General features: G+C 37.7%; 1 protein-coding gene across 5 annotated transcripts in view; it reads left to right on the plus strand.

The window, feature by feature from the left end:
- ano2b (anoctamin 2b) overlaps positions 1–12,294 on the plus strand; it is a 46,259-nt gene extending 33,965 nt beyond the window's left edge. For 4 of the 5 annotated variants that reach the window (XM_058773891.1, XM_058773892.1, XM_058773893.1 and 1 more), the window contains 7 exons: positions 51–151; positions 2,984–3,129; positions 4,793–4,945; positions 5,051–5,103; positions 6,055–6,236; positions 8,248–8,353; positions 10,274–12,294. In XM_058773891.1, the coding sequence (XP_058629874.1) occupies positions 51–151; positions 2,984–3,129; positions 4,793–4,945; positions 5,051–5,103; positions 6,055–6,236; positions 8,248–8,353; positions 10,274–10,633 (1,101 nt within the window). In that variant the 3' untranslated portion in view covers positions 10,634–12,294. The remainder of the gene's footprint in view (positions 1–50; positions 152–2,983; positions 3,130–4,792; positions 4,946–5,050; positions 5,104–6,054; positions 6,237–8,247; positions 8,354–10,273) is intronic. The other variant, XM_058773894.1, reaches the window with a different exon arrangement.
- The last annotated feature ends 4,895 nt before the right edge of the window (positions 12,295–17,189 follow it).

A 17,189-nucleotide genomic window follows, 5' to 3' on the forward strand; every position in this document is an offset into this window, starting at 1 on the left:
GCCCTACTCAACATGACATTGTCAAAACATCTTGTATGTTTTCTTCACAGTGTGCTCCTGGAGGCTGTCTGATTGAACTCTGTATCCAGCTCAGTATCATCATGTTGGGGAAGCAGCTTATTCAGAATAACATCTTTGAGATCGGCATTCCGTAAGTTCCTGCTCCTCTTCGTGGATCTTATAAAACACTCTTTGCCACTAAACACAATAGCTTTTTTTGTCTGAAAACCTTAGAAAGATCATTCCTTCAGATATAAACGGTAAACACTGTTCCTGTCGAAGTTGGTTTATAGACCAGGAAATCACGGGAAAGTGAGGTGGGCTTTGCTCCCACTGTCTGCTCCAATGCCTTTCTGCCTTATTTTGCGTCTTTTCCTTTCTTCAATTCCTTTTACCCACTCTTTGCACGCAGGCAAACTTTCTGACACGCCTCTCCTTGTACTCTAATAAGCTGGATTCTGGTCTCATTTCACATGTTTGCACAAGTGGTGCATCACGTCATTAATGAACAGGTTTAAATGCAAATCTGTGTGACTTATGTTGATGGAATATGGAGAGAAGTCTGTACTTGCAGAACATATAAACAGACAAATTATCACAGGTGTCATTTGTGCTGCGGAGTGCTTGGTGTGTGTGTGGCATGCATGCATTAATGCACGAGCATACGATTGCAAAAATCTGGGACGTGATTTCCCCTGGGTGCAGAAATGAACCTCTGAGTCTGAGTGGACTTTCCATTTTGTGGAAATCCCTATTTAACCTATTTCTCCTCGTCCTTCACAAGAACACCCGTTCACTTATTCTTTACTACCATTTCCGTGCGGATCTCTTTGAATGATGCATCAAGTTGGTTGTGAGTTATCTGATAAACATGAACACTTTCATTTATGATTCGCCGTATGACTCGGAGTGCTTTATCTCCACATCTGTGTCACACGTTTTGGTCAATTTAAACTCACGCAACTGTCCAGAAACACTCAAGGAACTCAAAAGGAATGCCTTTTGTTCCCTGCTGCTCATCTTACTCGTAGGTGCGACCCTAAAACATCTATTTACGAGCTACAACAGCAACTCACTTCAGTTGAATGACAGCTACTCCAAATTCACTAGTCTTTTACGGCAGCTCTGTCTTTTTTTTTGCTCTTACTCTAGTTGTAAACCATGTGTGAGCATGTAAAAACAGTCTTCAGCATGTTCCACAATGTTGTCATTGCAAATGACCTTTCGATCTCCCAGTTTTAAAGTAGTTCAAAAGTAGTTCATTTAAGAATGCAAATAAAAAAAAACAATGAGAGGAGAACAAAGTCAAACCCATTCTCCTGTTCAGTTCTATAAATACCAAACCTTAAAAAAAATTTCGGGGCGGAAGGCACAAAAGTGGACTTTGGTACCAACGTAACATGATGGAGGTCAGAATGACTTGATATCCCCCTCATGCAGAGACCTGACCTACTTTAACTGATCTAATCTCCCCACAGACCAATGCCATACTACTATATTATACAAATGTGATTGCTAAAAACAGAGCCTTATGTTCAAAAGCCCATCATTTTAAAGGGACAGTTCACCCAAAATTGAAAATTGTCATTTACTCACCCTCAGGTTGTTATAAACCTGTATGAGTTTTTCTTCTTTTGAGCACATAAGATATTTTGAAGAAGGTTTGTAACCAAACAGTTGACAGTAGCCATTGACTTCCATATTATGAAAAAATACTATGGAATTCAATGGCTACCATCAGCTGTTTGGTTACCAACATTCTTCTAAGTATCTTCATATCTAAAGATCAAGACTCAAGGGTGAATAAATGACAGAATTTAAATTTTTGGCTGAACTATCCCATCTGTTTTAATTGTAGTTGACCAGTTGTTGTTCACCAGTAGGGGTTTGCGTGTGACTCTATGCACATTCTCAAATGCAAATGCCTTTCAACAGCTGGTAAACGAGAGCTTTATCACGGATGGAGGAAAGCACTTATGATACAAAGGTGTGCATTAAAAAGTAATGTGCTGGAAAAGGCTGTAGTTTTGGAGACTAAATAATGCAGCAGATGCATTTGGCGGGTTTTATTGGGAGCGTTAATAGGCTATAGACGGATGGACCATTTCGTCCTCTATATTTGGCCAGTCCAACGTGAGCTGTCATGCTCTCGCACTTGCTTTTATGATGAGGACTCTTCAAGCGCTAAGCCTTGAATCTAGAGTGAAGTCTATGCACATTCCTTCTGTCCTGGAATAAAACCTCAGGTTAAATTGGATCAAAAGTACGTTGTCGTCGTAATTGCATGGCAGTAATTAACATGTTTGCTGGTATGCTGTTATGGTGATGCATATCCTGTTACATTGTGTTTTTGAATTTTACAGCATGGGTCATTAGTTTGGCCAAGATTCATGCCATTGCAAGTTCATTCACATGCCAGATCACTGAACTGAATCACACAATGGAATTTAAATTAAGTTAAAGCTCAGAAACCAAAAGTGAGTTTAATATGATGTTAGAAGAACAATTTCCTGAAGAAAATGTGTGGTGTTTGCCTGTGCAAAAATCACAGCAACAATGCTAGAATGTGTATTTATAAACTTTTAAATAATTAAAATGCAATTTATATATTAGTTTACATGAATTTATTTATATATATATATATATATATATTTATTAATTAATTAATTAATTAATTATAAATTCATATGCATATATAAATTACACACACATGTAATTAAAATTTATATGTGTGTGTAAGTGCAGTCATTTGCATTTGAACAACCGCCACCTCTATGTACAGTATAAGTAATGGTTATGTAAATATAAACAAAGAACACGATATGTCTGCATAAAACTCATATGCAGTTCTAAGAAACAAACCTAACATTTGACTCATTATCAAATCTGGGTCATTTTAGCTGCAAGGCTGCAAGTTTATAGCAACGGTTTGTGTGTTTACATTCGGTCTCGCTCTCTTTCTCTCTCTTATTTCCCACTTTAGAAAGCTGAAGAAGCTGTGCCGCACACTCAAGGACAAAGAGCGGGCACCCAAGGAGATTGTGGAGCAGCCGGGTCGCCGCCAGCAGTGGCATCTGGACTATGATCTGGAGCCTTTTGACGGACTCACACCTGAATACATGGAGATGAGTGAGTGGCACTCCACTCTGTGTAAAAACGAAAGTAGAGCGTCCTCAGGATGAAGCGTTGTGAGAAAACATCTGGTTAATCAAACTCGTCCCCTTCGGCGAGAACCGCAGGATTTGTTGTCAGAGGAATGTATAGATTTCTAGATTTAACACGCTCCAGTATTTTATGAAAGACGCTCAGTTATTCGAGTTTGTGATGGTTCTAAAGGTCAGAATTGTGAATGAACATGTGAATTAGGCCAATAGCCCAAGCATTTGGTTTACAGCTGTGTTTAGAATCGGGAAAGGGCCTACATTCGCTAACATGTGGCTTACAGTGATACACAACTGACTGAGTGTTTATGTAAGTTGACATGAAGGCGTCTACAAAAGATCTGAAAGCCTAGTGGATAAACAGCAAAGTTAAACATCTGAACACCAATGCAAACTTGAATTACTATTATTCATCCTGCATCTATACAACCCAATTATGTTGAGAGTTACGACGCCAACTGATGTTTCCTGACACATTTGCAAGCCAATAAAGTTTCTTTCAACTTGACTCAAAACAGCTTTGTTCAAAATAGCTCTGTTGTAAATACTGTAGATTTTTTGTTTTTATTTGTTTTGCTATAAAAAAGATTAATGCAAGTACACAAGAGTTTTCTGTAATTATATGATCTGTAGAGATTATGGTTCCCTATTGTGATTTGAGTGGTTTGATGTGGGACGGTTTAGTCCCTGAAGTGCAGGCACATTGCATAACTGTCTATCAGAGACCTGTGCGTGATAAAACTTGTGCTTAGTCTTTTCTCAAATGTATGGATGGTTTAATCCACTGCCAAGTAAAACAGATTTTTTTTTTTTTTTTTAAGTTCTTTATACAAGAAGCACTTATGAGACTCTTCAAATCAAAGAAACGATTGGGGAGAAACTGAAGATGAGCTCAAGACCTTCAGTAATAACACTGGAGGGAGATCACCACCTACATACTGTGAAAGATATTCTCAGTGAGAGCGGGGGAATGAGACCCACTCGTATGGATGTTTTTGTAGGATACCCTCCAGCCTGATCTCTCTCGAAGCCATTGTTTGCGTGTTGCACAGAAAAAAATCCATGTGTCAATCAAACCAAAGAAGGAAATGCAGTTTCCCACAAGGCTTGTGTTCCATGTGTTGTTGATTGACAAATAATCAGCTTTGTGCTTGACACCCGTGCTGGTAATGTCAAGTTACTGTAGAAAGACACATTTGAAGTGGTGATTTTCTAGGAACAGACTAAGTAGTGGTTATTTCCATTGTTACAATGATTTGTGGAACTTTAAGTTATTTGATCTATATGTGAACACATACACTGTACAAGTCTATTATAAGTAACTTTTGTTTAGCAAGAATGCATTTAATTGAGAGTGACAAAAGCATATATCGTTAAAAATGTTTAATTCAAATAAATGCGTGTTTTTTTTTTTTTGTTGTTTTTGATCAAATAAATGCAGCCTTGATGAGCATCAGAGACTTCAAAAACATTAAGAAATATTACCGACTCCAAAACTTTTGAATGGTTGCATAAAATCAATATTTAATCCTTAATGTCTGGTAATAAACGGCAGTCTTACTGTTCTATCAGTCAAACATATGTCTTAACATGTAATCTCCATGTTTGTTTGTTTGTTTGTCACTTTGCAGTCATTCAGTTTGGTTTCGTGTCGCTCTTTGTGGCCTCATTCCCACTGGCTCCACTATTCGCCCTCTTAAACAATGTCATCGAGATCCGCCTCGACGCCAAGAAGTTTGTCACGGAGCTTCGCAGGCCAGATGCCGTTAGGGCCAAAGATATCGGTGAAAACCTTGCATTAACATTTACACCACAACAATTCACTTGCATTCTTAATCATACTCTGATCTACTAATTTAACCTCTGCTTTAAATTGTTTCCTCACACAGGTATCTGGTACAACATCTTGAGTGGTTTGGGAAAGTTCTCAGTCATCATCAATGTGAGTTTCTGTTAACTTATACTGTATAACTTTGCTGCTTACCACATGCTAGTCATATACTGTAAGTCCTCTTTATGGAAAGTTTATCATATAGAGGGATTCAAAAAGACCCCAGGGTGCATCGTTGGTATTGTTTTCATAAGACTTAGATGACTAAGATTCTTTGTACTTGCATGCTCGACTGCATATTATTCACGGAAGAAATCGATTTATGTGACACTTTCTGTTCTAGAATTGTACAGCTGTTCTTTCACCTGTACGGTTCGCTTCATCCATGTTTCTCCTACTCGAAATCCCCGGCAGATTTATTTTAATAGACGTGATGTTCCCAATATGAGAGGAATATTCTAGTAAGCCTTATGGTAAAGATCCTTCAGCTACTCTCTGAACTTTCATTAAGAAAGCAACATTTACTCAGAAGCCCGACATCTGATTCACTCCAGCTGTGTTGTTCTTTTGGAAATCAAGTATTCGTTTAATGTTACGGCTATAAATTGCCTCTCCAATCCTATTAAATGCCACACATTATACCGCTCAGCCTGAGAATCACCTTTTACATGTTTCTTAGTGGTCTGGACCAGTGTTATTTTAGTATCATTATAGTTTTTATTAATATTTTGAATTCATTTTTATATTTTCAGTTTTCATTTAAATTTTAAAGTTGTAATTTTATTTTCAATTTTTTGTAAATGTCTAGTTTTTATTTCAGTTTTAGTTATTCAAGTACATCAAGTTAAACTAAATTAAAATGAGAACTGTTGCAAAATAATAAAATTTGAGATTTTTCAATTTTATTTCAAAGTTTTTTATTTTAGGCAACAAGTATTTTTATGGTTTTAGTTTAACTAATAACCCTGATCTGGACTGTTAGTTTATGAAAGTTTTAACAAAAGTTGCTTTTACATATTAATTACATATTTTGATCTCTTACCTGGTATTGTATCATTTTAGGCCTTTGTCATCTCCTTCACATCAGATTTCATCCCTCGCTTGGTCTACCAGTACATGTACAGCGAGACGGGGACCATGCATGGCTTCATCAACCACACGCTCTCTTACTTTAACGTCAGCAACTTTAAACCAGGAACTGTGTCTTCCATCTCCAGTCTCGGCAAAGACATTACATTCTGCAGGTTGGAAAAAATGCATTATATTACTAATTATTATTATTATTATTATTATTAAATCAAACAATTCATTGAAGGTCTATTTCCTCTGGAAAATTACTGAGATGCACAGCTTGCCTATTGCTTTGATAAAACATGCAACCACGGACATTTAGTTCAAAACGGAATAGTAGTTTAAGCAAACTGTTCACATCAAAAGGATTCTTAGTAGGACAGCACACAGGCCTAAACAGCCATAGGATCCCTCATTTGCAGCTCTTAAATCGTATTTGAAATAAACAAGCATGTGTAATCATCAGATTTTTCCACACCTGCATGTGGAAAACTCAAATGGTACAGTATGTACAAATACAGTCCTAAACAATCAACAAGCCTATCCAGTTCAGCATACTTAATTCAACGGTAAATTACAAAGAACTGTACCACATAGGAAGGGTATCTCGTCAGTTCTTTCATGATTATTTGACTAGCTCAAATTAGCCAGAATTTTTAACAAACAGACTCGTATTTGGTTCTTTGGAAATCTATTGAACTCTCACAGATTCGTTATGGGCCTGGTAGTCAATAGACTTCTGTAGAATCTGAATGTCATCCAGAAAAATGCACGCCTTTTGCATTTTTTAGATGCTATATGTTAGAGATAGCTTTATGTAACACGTAAAGCGTTTTACAAAATCGTAAACAGTTCCACAGAATTCTGTAGATTTTCCTTCAAAATCAGAGCAGAAAATGTGGAAGATCATGCACAGTAAGTAGTTTTATAAACTCTTAATGTGAAAAATTGTTTTCTAATGAAGCAGTGCTGTTTGCTTGTGTTGATAGTCATAGTAATTGTGTTCATCAGTTCTCTGGATAGAATTATTTCCAGATCGGGATAGAAACATTTAACCCTCACACTGAAGTGTAGGAAAGAGAGAGGGAGAAAAACCTCTAGATGGGACTGCATCACCCTGAAGTGTGAGATCTCACCGCTGCTTTGATTATCTCGGGCGGCCTTCATAACATAGATCAGAAGCATGTCAAGGAAAGTGCTTTTATCAGAACCAGTCTGCTGCTTCTGCTCCAAGCAGTTGAGAACGAGATTACACTTGTTTGTTGCTACTCGGACCAAAGGGAAGTGGCAATGTGATGTCTGGGTTCCTTTGACCCCCTGTCTGTTTGTTAAGAGGACAGATAGATGAAGAGGGAGCAAGAGTGCAAGCTTGTCAGTGTTCTAAAATTGGGTTGAGGAAAAAATCAAGCCCGTGATTTTACTGCACCATATTTGCCCTTTCTGGACTTGTATAAGCAAACAAGGACTTCACCCCAGGGACCATGTCTTCAGATGAAGATATCGGACTGTCTGAGGAAATCAAAACCAGCCTAACACATTCCACGTAGATTACTGTATATGGCCATGAAATCAACGTCCTTAGACTCAGAGTTTACTTTTCATAATTCAATAGAGGAAATCAAAACTTTTGGGAACAGCCTGCTCTAATGAATTAGACCTGAAGTTATAATCAAAATATGCTCCGTTTTCAGTCATCATGACCAAAACTGTCTCCTACTACAACTACTAGGGTCATTCTATAATTTAGGGTACATTTCATGTCCATTGATTATAATTCTATTTTGTTCTAACAGTTTTCTCCAGAAATATTTTATCCATTAAAAAGACACGTACTATTATCTCACACTGAAAATGAAATGCACCCTAAATTATAGAATGACTCAAGTCTAAATATTTATTTTAACTCTTTTTGGTGATCAAAAAGTAACAGCTGTCAGTGCATTCTGAACAGGAAAAAATGTCCTTATACAAATAAATATGCAATTCCTTCTTTTGCACTTTAAAATGTCCTCTTCATGATTAATAATGCTGTTGTGTTTTGCTCTTTGTAGCCTTGCTAGAAGCATGTGTTGAGCATGTGTTTTAAATTTTCTGTTTATTTTTATTGCCAACCAGCAAACGGATCCTTGCTGGAGATGAATTGGCCTTAAATGACTCGATGGCTATTATTTTTGTTAATTTTAGGTACAAGGACTACAGAGAACCACCATGGTCGACTGAGCCTTACCAGTTCTCCAAACAGTACTGGTCGGTTCTAGCAGCTCGGTTAGGTTTCGTCATATTGTTCCAGGTACAAGCTCCTTTTTTACCATTACCTCCCATCTAAAAGCCTAAAATAAAAGTTTTACTCCTAATGAATACCATAAAGTGACTATGAATGGAGGAACATAAATGTTCGTCCTTTTTCAGTCAAAGCCAAACAAATGAAAAAGCCACACAGTAGCTACCTCAGCAATGTGAGCGCTTCAACCACATAGAAATGATGCAGCCTTTGCACATTTTGATTAACAGTCTAAATGCTGGTCAGAATAATTATTGTAACTCAGGAGAAATGTCCTGCTGTCAGCAGCTGTGGGAGGAAACTAATTCTATTGAAATGCAATTAAACACTAAACCAAACAGTTAAAGTTATAGTTCACTCAAAAAATGAAATGTCATTCCAAGTGTTGTTTAAAAATAAACATTTTATGGTGATCATAGCTGTGAAGCTCTTAGAAGGTCAAGAAAAGTGTGGTTTTCAGTGAATAATGTCTTATTCAGTATTTTCCTCAAACAAAGCTTGCATAGCCTATAGCTTTAAAAGACATACACTACTGTTCAAAAGTCAGCAAAAAGTTTGGATGCGTTAAACTTTATCACTTATAATTCCAAGTGGAATCCTGAAAAAAATACATTATAGTTTCCACTAAAATATTAAGCAGCACATTGGTTTTACAACATTGATAAATAAGAAATGTTAAAGGGATACTCCACCCCAAAATTAAAATTGTCATTAATCACTTACCCCCATGTCATTCCAAACCCGGAAAAGCTTCGTTCGTCTTCGGAACACAATTTAAGATGAAATTTGACAATTTGGATGAAAACCTCGGGAGGCTTGTGACTGTCCCATTGACTGCCAAGTAAATTACACTGTCAAGGCACAGAAAAGTGTAAAAAAAAAATGGTCAAAAATAGTCCATCTGCCATCAGTGGTTCAATCTGAATTTTATGAAGCGACGAGAGTACTTTTTGTATGCAAAGAAAATAAAAATAACGACATTTATTCAACAATTCGTCTCCTCTCTGTGTCAGTGTAGCGCCATTTTGGAGAGCATCCAATGGACGCAAAGTGCGTGCGCTATTCTGTCATCAGTAACGCATGGATACGCTGTTTTCGTTCAAATCAAAGCGCAAATAAATGCACAATACGTGTTACTGATGACAGAGGGTAGCGTGCACACTTTGCGTCCATCGGATGCTACGCTGATAGAGACAGAGGAGACGAATTGTTGAATAAATGTTGTTTTTATTTTCTTTGCGTACAAAAAGTATTCTTGTCGCTTCATGAAATTCAGATTGAACCACTGATGGCAGATGGACTATTTTGACTTTTTATTTTTATTTATTTTTTTTTATACTTTTCTATGCCTTGACGGTGTAATTTACTTAGTCTATGGGACAGTTACAAGCCTCCCGGTTTTCATCCAAAATATCTTAAATTGTGTTCTGAGGACGAACAAAGCTTTTACATTAAGTGATTGACAATTTTCATTTTGGGGTGGAGTATCTATTTAAATCAGCATATTAGCATGGTTTCTGAAGGCTCATGTAACACTGAAGACTTGATTCTGAAAATTCAGCATTGCATCACAGAAATAAAGTACATTTTAAAATATGAAAGTTACTTTAAATTCTAATAACATTTTATAATTTAACTGTATTTTTGGTGAAATAAATTGACTTGATGAGTGAAGAGATTGAAAAATCTTGCCGACCCCATACTTGTGAATATAATATAAATATAAAATATATATATATATATATATATATATATATATATATATATATATACACACACACACACACACACACACAGGTGTGTAAATATCCTCCATCTATTGAATGGAAAGGAATGTTTTCATCACAGCCATGTGTATGATTTCCTGCGCCCACCCATTAACATACGTGTGTAAATATAAATGTACTTATGCGTCTCCCACTTCTCCAGAACCTGGTGATAACCATGAGCATGCTGGTGGCCTGGGTGATCCCGGACGTGCCCAAAAACATCAGCGAGCAGCTAAAGAAGGAGAAGACTCTTCTGGTGGACGTCTTCCTAAATGAAGAAAAGGAGAAATTGCAGTTGATCCAGAGCTTGTTCTCCAGAGATCTGACACACGAACAGCAGGAGGAGCTGAAGATGTCAGATCAGACCTCGCTGCCTCTTCAGCAAACCCAGATCGGACCGCTCCCTCCCACCTCGTCCCCGGCTCCTCGCACCCGACCCCGAGCCGCAAGCTTCAGCCAGTTCACCCGCCAGATGTCCATGTCTCCCCGAAGCGACATCACCCAACACACGGCCGTGTGAGGGAAGTCTGGCGAGAGAAGATGAGTCCACTGGTGGAGAATGTTTCACAGAGCCCGAGCGCTGGAGTTTGAGGCTCTGAGTTTTGGGAATCAGGTGCCCTCGGTTCTATGTTCCTGTTTTTTTTGTACCGGAGAATGAGGGGTCACTGAACTGTAGTCTGAATGTCTGTCTTACAGGCTCCGCGTCTGGTTTTTAAACCCTCAGATGTTCCTACTGTTTTCAGGCACGTCTGACACACAAACTTGAGCTTCAGTAGGACCAATTGCAGATGCAATCATTCCACATACACTGGCGTTCACAAGAACACGAGCGGGATCCTCTCAAACACACGTTTTTCTCCACGGTCAGCTCTCGAGCAAGGATGTTTGTCGGCACACGCTCGTAAAGAGCAGCACATATTTGGTGACGTTGCGCAATCTGTACATGCTGTCCAAATGCAAACCGCTTTGCACATTGTCCACAAGATGTAGCATATAATGGCAAATAATCTTTCATTTTCTCAGGTAACAGCATCACTGTAGGCTGTATTCGTTCTCATCAATATGACCGTTCTTGGGTTAATAAAGACTACGATGCGTGTTAGTAAGTTAAAGTGCAAAGAACAATTTCAATGTGGTACTGCGACGTATTCTGTGAAACGTGTGGCGTTTTCTTTCTAACGATCCAGCCCATTATGTAACACATTAAGGCAATATGTAATTAAACTCATGTTTGTCAATCCATATATTTATGCTATGCCTCCTTCTGATAAAACGCAGGGCTGCAGATTTGGACCGCACAGCATTCGCTGTATTTATGATTGTGGAGCAGCTGGTCTTTTTGTGCCATGTCAACTGTAATCCTCCCATGAATTTGCCGTCACCGGTGTGGGAAGGTTGAGCGGAGTTACTGTTATCCAGGGAGGAATCATGGATGAATGTTGTGTGCCAACATCTGGCCATCAAGTCATCATTCACTATGCCTCATAGGACTTAATACTCATGCAAGAAGAATAAATATTTAATCCCAATTATGCGCAAGTGGATTTTCTTTCTTGCCCTGAAGGCATTGTCCTACAAGTCCCGTGGGGTCAGTTCACTTGTGTTTTCGACTTCTAGCAGCTGCGCAGGTTGTTCGTTGGACTGTAATTCCCTGATGATTTCCACACATGCTTAACAAAGCTAGATTTACCCAGTAGGTGCTGCTCCTCTATTTGCTTTTTCTGTTTTACTAGGGCAGGATTTTGATCTTTGTGTGTTTTCACCCTAGAGCCACATTTGATTTTTATCCCTGAGGTCTGGACTTCACAATTCAAGAGGATTATAATCTTGGCAGATATCATGATGTCTGTCCTATGCGCTTTATAGTTTCATTACACAACCATTCTGAACGAGGGAAAAAATACACAAATATTTGTATTTCCCACAGATTAAAACTCATAATATGTGGGCAAAAGTTAAGCAGCTCAACTCTAAAGGACTGCCGCCATGCAACTTGACAGATCAGCTTGAATGTCCACCTCATATGACGGATATATGTAAAGTTGAAGTTTGTCAGCCCCTTTGGCCTCAAAAGAGGTGATATGTTGCTTTGTACTGTAGATATGAAAGGGGCTGCACTTTCAGATTGCACTGGCTGATATATCAGATTTGACTACTGACACTTGTGGATGCAGCACCAGACAAAAGCCAAAAAAAAAATAAAAAATTTAATTCTTTATTTGCTGTTAAAATTACATTATTCCACAGGTGTCCAGTTATCAACTTTTATTAGGTTACTAATACAACTGAAGTCTTCATGAGTGAGTGTACTTCACTTCAACATAGTTTAAGTTATTTATTTTTAAATTTAATATTTACAGTATATACTGTTATACCTTTTTATAATTAGAAAAAAACAGATTAATGCCTTTGTTAGAACTGTAAGAACAATAACCAACATCTTTTTCTGATATAATTATAGATGTTGCAAAATCAATACTTACAGTAAGTTTACAATAAGGGCCCATTAGTTAACTACATTAGTTAACATGAAATAATTACATTAGTTTTAAAGCATTTTTTAATCTTAGTTCATGTTAATTTTAATATTTACTAATACTGTATATTAAAATCAAAAGTTATGTCCATTAATATTACTTAATAGACCTGAGCTAACATAAACTAACAATGAATAATTAATAAAAACGTTAAATAAATACAGTATCAAATTGCTCATTGTTAGCAACTGTTAGATGGTCCATTAACTAACGTTGACTAATGGGACTTTAGCATGAAGTGTTACCATAATATACATACTTTATGCTCAAAATTGAACAAACAACAGACAGAGGCACATTAACCAAAGGCAAACTGGCCAAAAAAAAGGCTAAAGGCTTTAAACCAACATCCACTGGCACTGCACTCTGTACCAATATCAAACGATCTTTAAATCTGCATTCAAAGTTGATGCAATACTCTTGGCTTCATCTTGTGTAAGGTTTAAGAAGGGCTTTCAAGTGTCCTCAGAAAACGCCTTGGCCCTCTTGCACAATCACAATCCAACCTGCTGCATGATGTGGGCCGGAAGTGTCTAATTTGTGCATAATCTTTCCCAAAGCCTTCATCACACACAGCACAATACAATCACAGGGACAGATTTACCTGGATTTGTTCAGTGTGTCTTAAAGATTGGTAAGCAAGTGTTCTTCATCTTGGTTATGCAGAACATCTGTCTACGTGCAGTAGTATAAGCTAGTATCAGTTACATCAGATAGTGATTGACTGCAACTTACTCTTGTTCTAGCTGAAGACACACAATGCTGTGCTGGTGCATGCTGGGAGTTTGATGTTTGTGAATTAAACATCTGCTTATGGAGATGGGAAAAGGACCTGGAATGAGATCAGTGACACAAACTTCACAACAGTGACATCTCAATTCCAAGGGTGAGATGACGCACGGGGCGGACATTTAAAATTCTGGAGTCAATGCATTTCTCTCTTCCACAGGGCGTTCCTTCCAAGGGTAAGATGACGCACGGGGCAGACATTTAAAATTCTGGAGTCAATGCATTGTTAATGTCAGAAGGATTTTTGATAAGCGTCACTAAACTATCAGAGGACACGAATTTCACGGTTCCCAGATGCATGTTTCCTGGATAATTATTCTTTGCATGCAATTTTTGCGTTTCAAGACATATTTAGATCCTTTATACAGTAGTTTAACATAACACAGTGTCTAAAAGCAGAAAAGAGGCACCGGGGGTTGCATTCAGGTTCACTTCTCTTAAATGGCCTAAAGCACTGGCTTTCATCTGGAGTCGTAACACACCAGGCTTTCACATGGTTTCAGGTGTTAGCTACACTTGAAGATCGCACCATTGTGCCTTTCCACGGAAGCTCTGCCAATGGCACATTCCGTAGTCAACTCAACTAAACCTTCAGATGACCCGATTTGTGACTGATAGCCATTCATTTCCTGTCCTTCTTCTTTTCTCAGTCTTAGCCTGTGTTAAGAATGGAATACTAGCTTACTACTATACTAGCTTATGAAATACATGTACCATACTTTATGAAATAAGTAAAACATTTTCACAGTATGTGAAAACTATAAACATAGTTGACATATTATACATTATTATAATATTATATAATATATTTGCATAATATATGCACACACATATACATATGCATAATTAACTTACTGGAGAGGGTAACTTTGCATGCAAAATATAAATAAAATGCCACTATAACACTGTAAAAAAAATTTCCTTGAAGTTCCTTGAATTTTTAAATACAATCAACTTGGTTGTCATTTCACTTCAAGTCATTTCAAATTAAATTACATCAAAAGAAAAAAAATCTTGTTGCTTTCTCCTGCTAGCTAATTGATAATACCAATTTTCACTTAAACCGTGTTCTCATGCAAGTTATGCTTTCTGTTACTGCTTGCTGCTGTTGTTATTGTTTCAAAATTTGTATTCTCATGCTAGCTTTGCTTATAAGCCTTATTATTCACTCCTTGCATAACATACACAACCTGTTAAACAGCAAATATGATTTAAACCTTGTGTTTGTTTGCTGAATTTAGGAAATGACAAATGCAGACCACACAACATGTTTTGTAAGTTCACTTATCTTGAGGTGCTGAATTTCAGAAGACCTCTGAGAGTGGCTGCAGGACCAGCTTTTAGCAAACACTGAACCATAATATTCAAATTTTGAACAAGCATGTCTCATTGGCTGTAGAATCACCAGGAGAGGCCAATTAGCTTGTGCCATCTAGTGAATGATGTGAATGCATGTAAAGGACCTATCAGTCTACAGGTGCTGGTCATATAATTAGAATATCATCAAAAAGTTGATTTATTTCACTAATTCCATTCAAAAAGTGAAACTTGTATATTATATTCATTCATTACACACAGACTGATATATTTCAAATGTTTATTTCTTTTAATTTTGATGATTAGAGCTTACAGCTCATGAAAGTCAAAAATAAGTATCTCAAAATATTAGAATATTTACATTTGAGTTTGAATAAATGACCATCCCTACAGTATAAATTCTGGGTATCTCTTGTTCTTTGAAACCACAATAATGGGGAAGACTGCTGACTTGGCAATGATCCAGAAGACGAACATTGACACCCTCCACAAAGAGGGTAAGTCACAGAAGGTCCTTACTGAAAGGTGTGGCTGTTTACAGAGTGCTGTATCAAAGCATATTAAATGCAAAGTTGACTGGAAGGAAGAATTTGGGTAGGAAAAGGTGCACAAGCAACAGGGATGACCGCAAGCTTGAGAATACAGTCAAGCAAAGCCGATTCAAACACTTGGGAGAGCTTCACAAGGAGAGAACTGAAGCTGGAGTCAGTGCATCAAGAGTCACCACGCTCAGACGTCTTCAGGAAAAGGGCTACCAAGCCACTTCTGAACCAGAGACAACGTCATAAGCATCTTACCTGGGCTGTGGAGAAAAAGAACTGGGCTGTTGCTCAGTGGTCCGAAGTCCTCTTTTCAGATGAAAGTAAATTTTACATTTAATTTGGAAATCAAGGTCCCAGAGTCTGAAGGAAGAGTGGAGAGGCACACAATCCATGTTGCTTGAAGTCCAGTGTGAAGTTTCCACAGTCAGTGATGATTTGGGCTGCCATGTCATCTGCTGGTGTTGGTCCACTGTGTTTTCTGATGTCCACAGTCAACGCAGCCATCTACCAGGAAATTTTAGAGAACTTCATGCTTCCTTCTGTTGACAAGATTTATGGAGATGCTGATTTCATTTTCCAGCAGGACTTGGCACCTGCCCACACTGCCAAAGGTACCAAAAGCTGGTTCAATGACCATAGTGTTACTGTGCTTGATTGGCCAGCAAACTCGCCTGACCTGAACCCCATAGAGAATCTATGGGGTATTGTCAAGAGGAAGATGAGAGACACCAGACCCAACAATGCAGAAGAGCTGAAGGCCACTATCAGAGCAACCTGGGCTCTCATAACACCTGAGCAGTGCCACAGACTGATCGACTCCATGCCACGCCGCATTGCTGCAGTAATTCAGGCAAAAGGAGCCCCAACTAAGTATTGAGTGCTGTACATGCTCATACTTTTCATTTTCATACTTTTCAGTTGGCCAAGATTTCTAAAAATCCTTTCTTTGTATTGGTCTTAAGTAATATTCTAATATTTTGAGATACTGATTTTTGACTTTCATGAGCTGTAAGCTCTAATCATCAAAATTAAAAGAAATAAACATTTGAAATATATCAGTCTGTGTGTAATGAATGAATATAATATACAAGTTTCACTTTTTGAATGGAATTAGTGAAATAAATCAACTTTTTGATGATATTCTAATTATATGACCAGCACCTGTACAGTATGTATGTATATATATTCCTTTTTCTTATCTTTTTCCTTTTTATTCTTTTTTAAATTACATTTAATTGCAAGATTTTAAGTGCATGCATGTTTATTTTTAATTAAATTGTGTAAAATCTATTGGAAGATCAAGTGATGATTGGTGTTACTTATGGTTCATTTCCACACTGCAGTGAATCAATGCACTGAATCAATGGTCAATGCACTGGTAAAACATTCCGCAAATTAAGCAGGTCTATAGGTATTCCATGCATACTGAAAATGAGCATAATATGCACAGTACATAATGTATATAGTGCAGATATACATATGCTGTTCTGAACATAGCCCTAGTACTATAGTTTGTATAGTTATGGTAATGAACGGTCATGGCCTAAAAGGCTCAAAATGAATGCTGAATGAGCCAAAATTGCTTAGAAACATTAACTATGCTAAAGGAATGAGTTTAGAGAGGTGGATGAGTGGTAAAGCTGGCAGGGAATGCAAAAGGGAATTACTCTTGGATGGATGTTTCATTTCGGATGGAATGCAGCAGTATGGAGGGTTGAATTGCCTATAACTATTTACTGGAGTGCTTGTTTTGGAAAAGACTCCATGTTTTGCAGTGCACATTAAGGGTAGATGATAAATCAAAGCTGTCCAGCCCAGTTACACATACTCAGTGTGCCTGTCATGAAATAAACACAACAGAGCACATTGAGCTGATGTAGAGCTGCGGCGT

Source organism: Onychostoma macrolepis, chromosome 04 (genome assembly GCF_012432095.1).
Source record: "Onychostoma macrolepis isolate SWU-2019 chromosome 04, ASM1243209v1, whole genome shotgun sequence".
In the NCBI taxonomy this organism is placed as follows: domain Eukaryota; kingdom Metazoa; phylum Chordata; class Actinopteri; order Cypriniformes; family Cyprinidae; genus Onychostoma; species Onychostoma macrolepis.